Here is a 14,008-nt window from a genome sequence, read left to right on the forward strand (position 1 = left end):
CAGGAGTGGCCAAACTTACTGACCTTCCAAGCTGAATACTATTATCTTCAGAAGTTCAAGAGCCGTAAGACATGCACAACCTGTTCCATGGGGTGGTGCCTGCCAGGGCATGGGGCTTCTGCCCGGACACCCCCCTACAGGGCAGAAGCCCCGAGCTCCCAGTCTGGTAGGCGGAGAATGGGGGTTCCATTAGCCGCACTTGGACTGTAAAGGAGCAACATGCAGCTCATGAGCCAGTTTGGCCACGCTTGCTATACCAATTGCCATGGATCTTGAAGCAGTATTGGCAGCATCAACTGCAGCTTGAGATGAGATTCCTGCTACTTATCTGCCCTCATCAGTAAGGGCTTGAAATTGAGCCCTATCGTCTCAGGGTAATTTGTCTTTAAAGTCCAAAATCTTAGAATAATTCCAAATATCATAATTTTTCCAGGACCACCTGATAGTTGGAAATTTTAACTTGGAGGCTGCTGGAAGTACACATGTTTCTTCCCATCAACTCTAAATGCTTAGCCTCCTTATCCACAGGGCGACCCTTGGATGGTATTGTCTGGACCTTTCTACTGCTGCTTAAACTACTCGGCACTACAGGGCGGGGTGGGAGAACAAGTATTCTGTTCCCGTAGTCAGGAAAAAGTACTACTTTTCTGCCCTCTTGGGGGTAGGGATACAGGTAGCTGGCATGTGCAGTTCTTGCCAGTTCCAGCATGGGCTTATTGTCTGGGTGTGCTATTCAGTCAGATACTGATAGGCTACAGGATGTGTCTAGGAGCTTGTGTTGTGAATCCTGTACCTTCTCTAAGAGGATTTCGAGCCCTTCTGCTACTCTTCAAAACAGCTGCTGGACCTGACTGAGGCTGTAGCAACCAACACGTTGGGCAAGAAGATGAAATACTGGAAGAACAGGTTCATCTTTCTCCTCCTTCATAGGCTCTGGAGGCTCCAGTTGGCTCATGGAATAGAAGAGTTGTAACACTCTGCGTTGGATCACATGGAATCTGGATGCCCCGCATACAGGTCTCAGGGCAGTCAGTAAGGCCAATGTGAGGGGTCGAAAATAGGTTGTGGTGGTCCCCAAGGTACAGGCTGAAGAGGCTCAGAGTTCCAGACAGAGATTCCAACTCAGATCATGCAGTAGTAAGAAGGAACTGGAAAGGCATCAGTCTGTACCAGCCCCCATACCCTGGGCCACAGCAAGGGTGCAGGCATGGACCAACAGACACTACCAGCTACAATTCTCCAATCTCGGGCATATGCATACCCACTGTGGAATATATACAGGGACCAGCACTCAAAGCAGTGCCTAACTGAGCAGTGTGGATGAGCTTTCAAATAAATAAGAATTAGGCCCCTGAATTAAGTCTTGTTAAATCCTACATTTTCTACATGGCATAACCCTCCATAAATTGAAAATAAAATAAGGTGCTGGAAACTATGGGCGCAGATTTTTTTATTTAGGCAGCTATTTCTTGATGGATCTTTTGCATTACTTCAACAGAAGCTGCTAATGAATAATTTTCAGAGATGATAATAGCTGCAGTTAAAAAATTCAATGTCAGAGACTTGAATGAGTTTCAGTTTGTTTCACTCTCACAGATAAAAATTAAAATTAAAGAAAAAATGGAGGGAAAGTCATATGTAAAAACCTCATATCTTGCATTTCCATAGCAACAGGATACATTAGATAGTGATGATTACCATGACTGCTAGTGGTTCAAGTTAGTATGTACATGGCTTGCAGGGGAAGTTTCCAATGAGAGATAACAGGGAGAGAAGATAACTGAGGGGGGAGAAAAACTGAATAAAGGGAAGATGTTATTTTTTGCTACAGAGAAGCTTACAGATTGCATTATTTTTTCATAATTGTTCCAGTACAAAAATCTTGGGCCCACCACTATTTGGAGAGTTTAAATATCATCAGATTTCACTGATTGCTTTGATATAAGCCGAAAGTACTATCACTATTAACATATGGGATATTTTTCATAATTCCAATATTATTTGGCCACTTTAGAAACTTTGCCCTCTTCAAAGGAAGTGTGTATTTGCTCATTTTCACAGAAAATAAATTAAAACCAAGTATACCCTACCAAGGACCTCACCCTAATGTCACAACATTTTTGTTAGGGTCTTGAGATGAATTAAGGAAATTAAATTAGGCAAAGATTCCTCAATTCGGTACAGTGTTAAAACAAAATGAAGAAAAATTATGTTCAACAAACATACCAGAAACCCCCATGGTCTAGTCACAATTTTTTTTTAAACCAAACATCCAAGTTAAAAAAAAAAAAAAAACCCACACTGAAAACAATCACCAACTCCTGATTAAACAGCATTCATTATTATAATCACAAGGTATAGAGAATTGGCTGAAAAGAAAAGGATCCTTTTTGAATCCAAAAGATCAATCTTTCAGGAGGAGAAAAGAAAAAGTGCCCTCAAGCATTCAAAATGCAAGTTTAGGGTTGGGGATGTCTTGCAATAAATGACTGCCTCACTATACCCAAAACGGAACAGAAAGCTTCACCTACGGCACTGCACTGAGTGGATGGTGATACTCTTCAAGTGGGAATACAGGGGAAAAAACCCAGAAATTTAGCTCAGGTGTCATGATAAGTGTGATCCTAGAGCACCCCAATGTCAGAAGGCAAGGGGCTCCCTGGTATCTAGTAGTGAGTTTCAGCTGCCCTGACGAGCACAATGTACCCCAACTCACTCTTGTCATAATCTGTGTCTAAAAAGGTATCATGTAAGGTATATGCGAACTGGTGACACACTGGTGATTAAAGTCATTGTGAAGTGTATGTATTAATGCTATATGTAAAATTATGAGCTATTCGGTGATACTGTGTTTTGGGGTCTATCAACAGACCAAGGAGGAAAACCAGCTTTTTTTTTGTTGACAGAAGAATGTGGTTCTGCCTGCTTGAGTGCGTCTCCAATGTAAATAAAGCCAGGTGTGTCCAAAAGACAATGGATATCAGAGTCTGGAGGAAGATCATTTGCATTCTAAAAAAACCAAAACAAAACCCACAAACAGGAGAGAAGCCAGCATGCTGTCTACACCAAGCAAGAGAACAAAACTTTATCAGAAGAACACATTTGAAAGGTTTATTGGACTATACAAAGAAGGAGAATGAACCCCTAAACCATCCTTCACCTGAAGAGTCAAAGAAACCATGTGTTGGGTCCTGGCTAAAGAACGGGCCAGCCATGCTGGAAGAATGGTGGAGGTCAGACAAACATCTCTGAATAAAAGATCCAGTTTGTTGAGTTTTAGAAGCATATTTTTACTTTTGCTTGTTTGCAATCATTTCTATCCTTATTCCTTATACTTGGTATCACTTAAACTTATATCCTTTTGTTAATAAGCTTGTTTTACTTTTACCATACATCACCTCAGTACTTTGATTGAAGTAGAGGGTTTGTCAACCGCTGTTAAATTAATAAACTGCTGTGTACTATCCCTTAGAAGGAGCATCAAATTCAATAAGGTTTCATGGGTGCTACAAAAGAGGGACTGAGCACTGCAGAAAGGTATCTCTGAGGAACTCAGGAACTGGAGTTTACTGATCGTTACCTGCTGGGCAAGATTTGGACTGGCAGAATGCTGAAGATTTTGCCAGCATGACAGACAAGCTAGTGTCTCAGGGAGCTAACACATAGCTTTGCAGCTGCAAATTTCTCAGTTGCTGAGGCGGTAACAGTGGTTCACAGTTCTGGGAACCCAGGCAGATGACCACAACAGGCAACTCAAGAGCAGAGTGATTTTCAACCATCTGATTTAGTTATCAGTTGTCATTTTTAGGAGACAATTTATTTGGAACCTTGAGCGTACATATTCTATTATTTTAAAAGCTTTCAGTATACCTTTCAAGTATTCAATCATGATTATTTTTTCCTGGTTAGTTCTTTTCAGCAACTGTATTTTATTTTAACTATACTAATGAAATTTAAAAATAGGACAGCATATACTGTATACTCTACAAAACTAATTATAAAATATGCTTACAAATATTTGCTTAGTTCACAATGCCTGCCAACTAAAAGTGCTATGCATTAGCGGAATCATTGTTGGAATGAAAAGCAATGGAAAAAAGAAAACCCTGACATTTTCTATGCTTTGAATGGACAACTGTTTGTTGACTGCCAAAGAGGTCAAGCATGTTGGGAACACAGTTCAAAAACCCAAAGACAAGGTAGTTTTACATATGTTACTCATAATAGAAATACAGTTGCCTAGCAGGGTTCACACTTATCTCCATTGCTGCAATCCTTGTTTTCAGGAACGTATAACTTTGTCAAACTAACCATTTCAGTTGATATTCCCCCCTCCCCCTTCCCCCCGAATGGCTTATTTTATTTTAACCGAAGTTGCAGCAAAAATGATACAGCTGTCTCAAAGAATGAAATTAGGGAAAAATTCATTTTGCCCATGTTAAAAAAAATTCTTATAACTGTTTCACTGAGAAACTGAGAAGCTCTTACACGCCTCTGTGCTTTGGAGTAGGAACTTGCAATTTAGTAAGGGGTGCAGGAAACTCTGTCAGAGATGTGTTTCTTGCCCAACCAAACATGCCTTTTGTCCAACTACCCAAATTCAGTCAAGTTATGAACTTTAGAAAAAAAAAAAAACTCAGTTTATTCATGCTCAGTAGAGACTTGTCAGAATTTGACAGTCAAGTTCTCTGAAGATTTTGTCTGTACTGGGCGTGCTCCAGCCTAGTGCTGTAGGCGCTGAGAAGGATTTTCCCTGTAACTGCTGCTCCCAGCAGCTAAAAGCCACAGAGCGTATATCTACTGCAATTAAAAACCCGTGGTTGGCCCATGCTAACTGACTGGGGCTCAGGCTGTTTCACTGCAGTGTGTATTTCTGGGCTTGGCCTGGAACACAGGCTCGAGGACCCTGCAAGGTAGGAGTGTCCCAGAACTCAGGCTGCAGCCTAAGCCCGGAAATCTACATAGCAGTTAAACAGCCCTGCAGCCCAAGCACTGTGAGCCCCCGTCAGCTGGCCTGGGCCAGCCACAGGTGTCTAATTGCGGAGTAGACATTTCCTGCAACACTGAGCACAGGAACTTAGAGAAAGGAGACTCTCTTCTGTGCTCTGTGCCCCCGCTGCTGGCCCCCAAGAAGGATGGAAGAAGGAGGTGCATGGCTCATATTCAGAGGGGGACAAGAGCCAAATCTTGGCAGAGAATGGGACTGGCTGGGCAAAGGCCCTGAAACTTCAAGCCAAGGAGAGGAAAAAATGGGGGAGCAAACTAGGAGTCAGACAGACTGGATGAGGAACTGGAAACTGACAGACTGACTATGCCCGGAGAAACTAGGGATGGGGGGAAAGTAGCAGAACCGGTCTGAGGAGCTTAGGGAGCCCAGACAAGGAAACTAGGACTAGCTGAGCAAGGAGACTGGATAGGGAGCTGGGGCAAAAAGAAAAAAGAGGACAGATACAGGGTGTTGGGTACAGGGGAAGAAGGGATCAAGCTTGGAGGGAAACAAGGTCAGAAGCATCTGTAACCAGGAGAACACACTCCCTTTCAGAAACTGGAATGGAACCCAAGATTAATTAATCTCATCATTCCTCTTTTGTCAGCAAATATCTGTGAAACCCATTGTCAACAGGTATGTCTCACCTCCCTCCGAGTGATTCGTCCACATAAGAGGAATATAACCTGCTATTGATAGAGGTTAGTTACCTGTAACTGGAGGTTCTACAAGATGCATGGTCCCTTTCTGTATTCTACATGTGGGTACGCATTTGCTCCATGCACCTGAGATCAGAGAATTGGCAAGTAACATCCATTGGTCCACGCCTGTACCATGTTGCTCCTCATGCTTAGTACCAAGGTTGTAAGGGGTAGTGCAGACCGACCACATCTCCAGTTCCTTCTTTACTGTGAATCCAGAAATGATCCGAAGCAGGGGAGGAGGAGGACAGGTAGTGGAATTCAAATAGGGACCACGTATCTCAAAGAAGTTCCAGTTACAGGTAAGTAACCTAGAGTTCCATCTATACCTTCACAAAGCATTATGCTTTAGTCCAAGCCTCTTCTGCAGATGCAGAATTACAGACATCTACAGCACCTGCATCTTAAACACCCTCCTGCACCTGTGAATGCTGCTTACTAGTCACCTATGCATGGAATACACATAGGGATCAGCACTCACAGAAGACATGGAGGTTGCTGCCCTACAAATGTCCAGTATAGGCACTTCTTGAAAAGGAAACTACTGAGATTCCCTGTGCTCTCATGGCATGGGTCCATATCCTGTGCAGGGGAGGCAGATGAGCTAACCGACAGCAAAGGACGATATAGCCAGAGACCTGCGGGTGACTTATCAGGCTGTTCGTGGCCTGGGATCTGTCCTTAGGGAAGTAAGGATCCCATGGACCGCAACAGGGGCAGTATGCTGGACCAGCTATATAATGGGGGACCCCAAGGAATTGGGTACCATCGGTTTCCCAGATAATTGTGTCTTGTTGGAGGATGGGTCCGAGACATCCTAAAGACTCTGTTCTGGCCAACCGCTAGCCTCTGTATGTGGAAGTGATGGCTTGTCTGAGATGCTGGATTCAGCCAAAGAGGAGGGAGATTCTGGCTCCATCAGGGGTGTCATCAGTACCAGCAGATGAAGGTGTCAACTTATGGACAGAGTAGGGGAGTAGCTCCTTCTCTGGGTTTCTGTCCTGCTATCAAGGTGTCCCTTAGGAGGATGAGATCCGGAAAAAAGAAAGGGGATTGAAGGTAAGGAAAGGTGCAAAAACCCTCCAGAAAGTTAAAAGTTTCAGTGTGTCCCAGAGTGCAGGGTGCCCAAGTAGTCAGAACTGATCCGGTGCGTCCATGGACATGGTGGTCAACAGATCCTTACAAAAGTGAGTCAAGTACTGTTGAAGAGGAGTCCAACCTGGAGCTCTCTGTTGATGCCAGTGGGTGCTGATCCTCCAGCTCATGAGCTGGAGCCAATATTGACAGATCCTCTCTATTTCACTCCTTACCCTTGTGGGTGGGAGGTTTAGGCAGACCCAAGTCTTTAGGACTTGTACACAAGGACTCACACAACCGGGACAGAGTCAGGCAGGGATCCTTTCTTTTAGGAGCAAACCTCAAAGGGAATTTGCTCTGGTTCCTATGAGATTGCCTCTTACTCTCATGAAGGCAACCATTCCTTAGACTTAACAGCTTTGGCCTCTGCTCCAGAGTTTGTGGTCAGAAGAGCGCTGCTTGCAGACTGCAGCTGCTGTATTGGGGGGTCCCCTGGCCTGGATCTGACTGGGGTCTCATGGCCTTCTGCAAGAGGTACTCCCTCAATTGAAGCTATTGTTTCTCTCAGGTTGAGAGAGGAAAGGGGCAGCAAATGCTATACTTGGAAGAGATGTGAACCTCCCCATGGCAGTTAAGGCATTGCTGACGGTCACTGCTGACTGAGAAAGAGCAAAGGCAGGAGACACAGTTCTTAAACTCTGAATTCTGCACATAGTTCTTCTCCCAAGGTAGAAAAAATGGGAAGGGTCCATGAGGTGAGGAAAACTACTGTACATTAACTATAAAACTCCTAAAGTAATAAAAACAGTAAACTCTAATACTATGTATACAAGTACTTATAGACAGGAAGACAAGAAAGCTTTGGACATAGAGGATTCTCACTCCAGCAGTAAGAAGGAACTGGAGAGGCTGTCAGTCTACACCTCTCCTTATTCCCTCGATACTAAGCATGAGGAGTGCCATGGCACAGGTGTGGACCAATGGATGCTGTAGTAAGATGAGGCCCTGAAACAAACTCTTAGTATCAGAGGCCCAGTATGAGACCTCCCTTGCTGCAATTTAAGCCCATTGCTTCTTCTCCTGTCCTCAGAGGAGAGAACAATATTTCTCCCTTCTCCTTGTAACAACCTTTTATATACTTTAAAAAACTTATGTCCCCTCTCAGTCTTCTCTTTTCCAGACTAAACAAACCCAGTTTTTTCAGTCTTCCCTCATAGGTGATGTTTTCTAGATCTTTAATTATTTTTGTTGCTCTTCTCTAGACTTTCTCCAATTTGTCCACATCTTTACTGAAATGTGGCGTCCAGAACTGCACATAATACTCCAGCTGAAGCCTAATCAGCACAGAGTAGAGCCGAAGAATTACTTCTCATGTCTTGCTTACAACACTCCTGCTAATATATCCCAGAATGATGTTCGGTTTTTTTGCAACAATGTTACACTGTTGACTCATATTTAGCTTTTGGCTCACTATGACCCCCAGATCCCTTCTTAGGCAGTCGTTTTCCATTTCGTATGGGTGCAACTGATTGTTTCTTCCAAATTGGAGTACTTTGCATTTGTCCTTACTGAATTTCATCCTATTTATTTCAGACCATTTCTGCAGTTTGTCCACATCATTTTTAATTTTAATACTATCCTCCAAAACATTTGCAACCTCTTCCAGCTTGCTATTGTCCGCAAACTTCATAAGTGTACTCTCTATGCCATTATCTAAATCATTGATGAAGATATTGAACAGAACCAGACCCAGAACTGATCCCTGCAGGACCCCACTCATTATGTCCTTCCAGCATGACTGTGAACCATTGATAACTACTCTCTTGGAGACTACGCTCTTGCGACTTTCACTGAATAGGGAAAATTCCCAAGTGGCAAATCTGTCTCTACACCATCCACTCCTGCTCCTCCTCCAGAGCCAAAAGGTTGAGCTGGAGAGAGATGGTTCAGCTGGCACAAAATAAAGCAGCCCTATAACAATTCTGTCTTGAACTAGGGGCCGAACCTAGTGCTCACAGAGACTTTTCAGGCTCCAAAATAGTAGCGTGAAACTTTTTTAAAAAATACATTAAGATTTTGGCCTGACAAGGACCATCTTAATGTAAAACTATTTACCTCTTTTAGTTGATCAGCACTCCCCCATGATGCTGAACGCTGATGTGATCTCTTTTCTGATCCCTCTTCTGCCCAACAGCTAGGTGTCTAAAGAAAACAAACAGCAAATGTGAGGTTTTTGGTTCAACTGCTAGCTGCTATTTTACATTAATAGACTGAATTCACCATGTAAGCGACAAACTTTCTGCACAATTTACTGGTCTCATCTTCCAGCAATGTATTGAAACATTCAGTATACTATCTGCACATGCATATAAATGCATACTTCAAAAGCCGACATACATGTAGCACAGAGAAAAGAGAGGGCTTAGTTCAGCCAGCCAGTTCAATTCAGTTTTATCTTTGTTGCAAAGATAAAATAAACTCTTGAGATCTAAGATCTTACTTGCAAGGATGTCCTGTTAAGTCAGTTGACACTTACACATCAGTATTAAGACATAAAAGAAACTGCTTATAAGTAAGCAACAAATATATGAACCTCAGTAATTAACATCTCATGCAACTATTTGTAGAAAGCATCATTACACATTCAGTGCATCCATTCAAACTCAAATGTTTATATAGCAGTTTGTAAAGGTCAGTTCCGGGCATTCATCTAAATTCACTGGAAAAGAATTCCAAAAAAGATGAAATACAGCATTCAAAGAATCTCAGGCTAGACAGTCCAAGCAAAAAGGCCTTCAGAAGTGGTATGGAAAATATTTTATTTAAAGAGACAGGTGTCTTATTAGAACTAAACAATTGTAAAAGGTGTATAAAGTAGGCATAAGGTCATGTACTAGGGTCCTCGTAAGAGACTATTACCCACTCAGTTATTATTTCTGCTGGACTAGCTATTGCATGATCATTTTAGCAAGAATAATCTCACTGGTCCTTTCCCTCAAGCAAGTTGCACAATGTGTGATGCTTTTGGTTTGTGCCATACTTTCCTTCCTTTCAGCTGCCATTATGAGCTACTAATGTATCAGCATAAATTGTTGTTCTCGCCCAAAGATTTGAGACAGTTTTGGTTGCCCCACTAACTTTTTAGATAGACTTTTTCCCGCAAAGGGTTAATATTTAACTTGCTGGCTAAGTGGTAGCCAGACTGTGGATCTTTCTATTGTTACCTGTTTTGCTTTTTCTCTCTTCCATAATGTCAAAATATAGTTCACCCTTGTTAGATCTTACCTTCCGTTAAATTAATGCTGCTTAATGTTAAACTACATATAGCCTCCTTTTTAAATGGTAGTGTGGAGTAGATTTAAATACTATAAAAAGGAAAGCCGGATTTTTAAAACACTATGGCATTTTACTCTTATATAATTTTACAGAATAATTTATAGATGTCAGATGCTGATGTTACTCGTGTAATTTAGACTAGAATCTGGCCCACGGTATTAACCCTGTATCTGTATTATTTAATTTTAATGTTCTGGGAGGGGGGGAAATAGTGGCAACAGATGTGACATTCAAAGTAAGGAATTTAAAATACCTTCCTAGATTTTGTGTTTCTGGAATTAGAATAACTGGCAGAAAAATCCTCCCTCACACTATAGGCATTTCTGTATTTTATTTTATGTTGCATGTACTGTGCAATAGATGCATCCATTTTTTCCCCACAGATAAAGTAAACAAAGTAACAGATTTATGGAGACTAAAAGTGATTTTTAAAAGTTGCGATCACCTTTTTTTCCCCCAATGTGAGAATAATACATAGATGTTACTGTTGGTTAGTAAAATTGCCATTTTGAGTATAGACCTTAATTGCTTTATACCACTAAAAAGTAATAAAAGCTGTCATTAGACATAAGAATTTCAACAAAAATACTCTCCAAAATTTAAAAAGAAAGTTTTAAAACTTTATTACTTTTATATACATGATTAAAATATTATGTTAGATAAGCAAAGGTGGTCAATGAGCTTTTTTTAATTAAAAGAATACCTAGTGAAACTATCTCTACCCTCGTTGAATTTACCACCACAATAACTTAATCTGACTAGAAATTTCCCTAGCTGTTAATTTGTACATACCTAAAAACAACTCTAGGAATAAAACCTTTGCTTACCCAAAATTGTCTTTTTGCTCTAAATTATTTCCATTCACACTTATGAAGCAATCAGTAGTTCTTGTACAGTTTTTTTTTTAAATTATTTCTTATATGCAACATTCAGCCTATCCATTCTTTGCATCTTCAATAGGGTAACTAGCATAAGAAGAGTAACTACTGTAAAGTGCAATCCTGCATTGTAAGGGAAAGGCACTGGGGAATCTAAATAGTACTTTTGCATTTCTACCTTTTGTGCTTCTGTGAAATTAACTGTGCCCCCTAATTCAGTGTTCTTCTCTATCATCTTCATGGGCAACAATTTTAGCCATTGGTTTTCTCCTCTATGTTGGTGGCAGACCACATGGCAGATCCTCAGATGGTAAAAACTGTCATGACTCCACTGAAATAACTGACAAGTTACACCAGCTGAGGCTCTCTCCTCATACCTGCTGCCTTGGCTAGGGCATAAGATTTTGCCTTCTAAGCCTTTTCCAGATTACTCTGCCTAAGGAGTGTGAACAGCAGACTACAGACTTCCATCATGAAGCTTTTTCAGTCTACCTTGCTCTTATTTTAACTTTAACTACTTTATTTCAGTTGGGACTTCAGTTCCGTTAAAGAGAATCAGCAAACTTATTCCTTGGAGCTTTGGAAAAGATGTTTTACTAAGGCATTTTCCCGTTTCCAATCTTGCTCCTGGGCCAAATATGTCTATGAAGGAGACAAGGGGGAGAAACAAGAACAGGAAATGCAGTGTGTGCTCAGCTCACCTACACGTGTCACAGAAAGCTGGCTTGTCTACTTGCCAAGATCTCCAGAAGCAGGGAGGAGAGTCCAGATGCACACAGAAGAGCTGATTCTTACAAAGCAATGCTGGGGAAGTATTCTCTCAGGGTCTACACTAGGAGTTGAGGTCGAATTTAGGAGCGCTAAATCGATTTAACCCTGCACCTGTCCACACGACAAAGCCCTTTTTTCCGACTTAAAGGGCTCTTAAAATCGATTTCCTTATTCCATCCTTGACAAGGGGATTAGCGCTGAAATCGGCCTTGCTGGGTCGAATTTGGGGTACTGTGGACATAATTAGACGGTATTGATAACCTGTGAGCTATCCCAGAGTGCTCCATTGTGACCGCTCTGGACAGCACTCTCAACTCAGATACACTGGTCAGGTAGACAGGAAAAGGCCTGCAAACTTTTGAATTTCAATTTCCTGTTTGACCAGTGTGTCAAGCTGCAGGTGACCATGCAGAGCTCATCAGCAGAGGTGACCATGATGGAGTCCCAGAATCGTAAAAGAGCTCCACCATGGACCGAACAGGAGGTACGGGATCTGATCACCGTACGGGGAGAGGAATCCGTGCTATCAGAACTACGTTCCAGTTTTCGAAATGCCAAAACATTTGTCAAAATCTCCCAGGGCATGAAGGACAGAGGCCATAACAGGGACCCGAAGCAGTGCTGCGTGAAACTTAAGGAGCTGAGGCAAGCCTACCAGAAAACCAAAGAGGCGAATGGCTGCTCCAGGTCAGAGCCCAAAACATGCTGCTTCTATGATAAGCTGCATGCAATTTTAGGGGGTTCATCCACCACTACCCCAGCCATGTTGTTTGACTCCTTCAATGAAGATGGAGGCAACACGGAAGCAGGTTTTGGGGATGAGGAAGATGATGATGTTCTAGATAGCTCACAGCAAGCAAGAGAAGAAACCGGTTTTCCCCGACAGCCAGGAACTGTTTCTCACCCTGGACCTGGAGCCAGTACCCCCCGAACCCACCCAAAGCTGTCTCCCAGACCCACCAGGTGGAGAAGGGACCTCTGGTGAGTGTACCTTTTAAAATACTATACATGGTTTAAAAGCAAGTATGTGAAAGGATTAATTTGCCCTGGCATTCGCAGCTCTCCTAGATGTACACTCAAAGCCTTTGCAAAAGGTTTCTGGGGAGGGCAGCCTTATTCCATCCACCATGGTAGGACACTTTACCACACCATGCCAGTAGCACGTACTCGGGAATCATTGTAGAACAAAGTATTGCAGTGTATGTTTGCTGGGGTTCAAACAACATCCGTTCTTTATCTCTCTGTGTTATCCTCAGGAGAGTGATATCATTCATGGTCACCTGCTTGAAATAGGGTGCTTTTCTTAAGGGGACATTCAGAGGTGCCGGTTCCTGCTGGGCTGTTTGCCTGTGGCTGAACAGAAATGTTCCCTGCTGTTAGCCACGGGGAGGGTGGAGGAGCTAGCCATGCGCTGGGGGGAGGCAAAATGAGACCTTGGAACGAAAGCACATGTGCTATGTATGTAATGTTAACAGAAAGAAAAGGAGTACTTGTGGCACCTTAGAGACTAACCAATTTATTTGAGCATCAGCTTTCGTGAGCTACAGCTCACTTCATCAGATGCATACTGTGGAAACTGCAGCAGACTTTATATATACACAGAGAATATGAAACAATACCTCCTCCCACCCCACTGTCCTGCTGGTAATAGCTTATCTAAAGTAATCTTCAGGTTAGGCCATTTCCAGCACAAATCCAGGTTTTCTCACCCTCCACCCCCCCACACAAATTCACTCTCCTGCTGGTGATAGCCCATCCAAAGTGACAACTCTTTACACAATGTGCATGATAATCAAGTTAGGCCATTTCCTGCACAAATCCAGGTTCTCTCACTCCCTCACCCCCCTCCAAAAACCCACCCCCATACACACACAGACTCACTCTCCTGCTGGTAATAGCTCGTCCAAACTGACCACTCTCCAAGTTTAAATCCAAGTTAAACCAGAACATCTGGGGGGGGGGCTAGGAAAAAACAAGAGGAAATAGGCTACCTTGCATAATGACTTAGCCACTCCCAGTCTCTATTTAAGTCTAAATTAATAGTATCCAATTTGCAAATGAATTCCAATTCAGCAGTTTCTCGCTGGAGTCTGGATTTGAAGTTTCTTTGTTTTAAGATAGCGACCTTCATGTCTGTGATTGCGTGACCAGAGAGATTGAAGTGTTCTCCGACTGGTTTATGAATGTTATAATTCTTGACATCTGATTTGTGTCCATTTATTCTTTTACGTAGAGACTGTCCAGTTTGACCAATGTAC

The 14,008-nt window shown here is 42.4% G+C and overlaps 1 protein-coding gene across 6 annotated transcripts in view; it reads right to left on the minus strand.

Annotated features, from left to right (window-relative positions):
• GLCCI1 (glucocorticoid induced 1) overlaps positions 1-14,008 on the minus strand; it is a 106,595-nt gene that overhangs the window by 44,565 nt on the left and 48,022 nt on the right. For all 6 annotated transcript variants that reach the window (XM_077808049.1, XM_077808050.1, XM_077808048.1 and 3 more), the window contains exon 3: positions 8,881-8,967. In XM_077808049.1, coding sequence (XP_077664175.1) covers positions 8,881-8,967 — 87 coding nt within the window. The remainder of the gene's footprint in view (positions 1-8,880; positions 8,968-14,008) is intronic.

This window comes from Eretmochelys imbricata, chromosome 2 (assembly GCF_965152235.1).
Source record: "Eretmochelys imbricata isolate rEreImb1 chromosome 2, rEreImb1.hap1, whole genome shotgun sequence".
Taxonomy (NCBI): domain Eukaryota; kingdom Metazoa; phylum Chordata; order Testudines; family Cheloniidae; genus Eretmochelys; species Eretmochelys imbricata.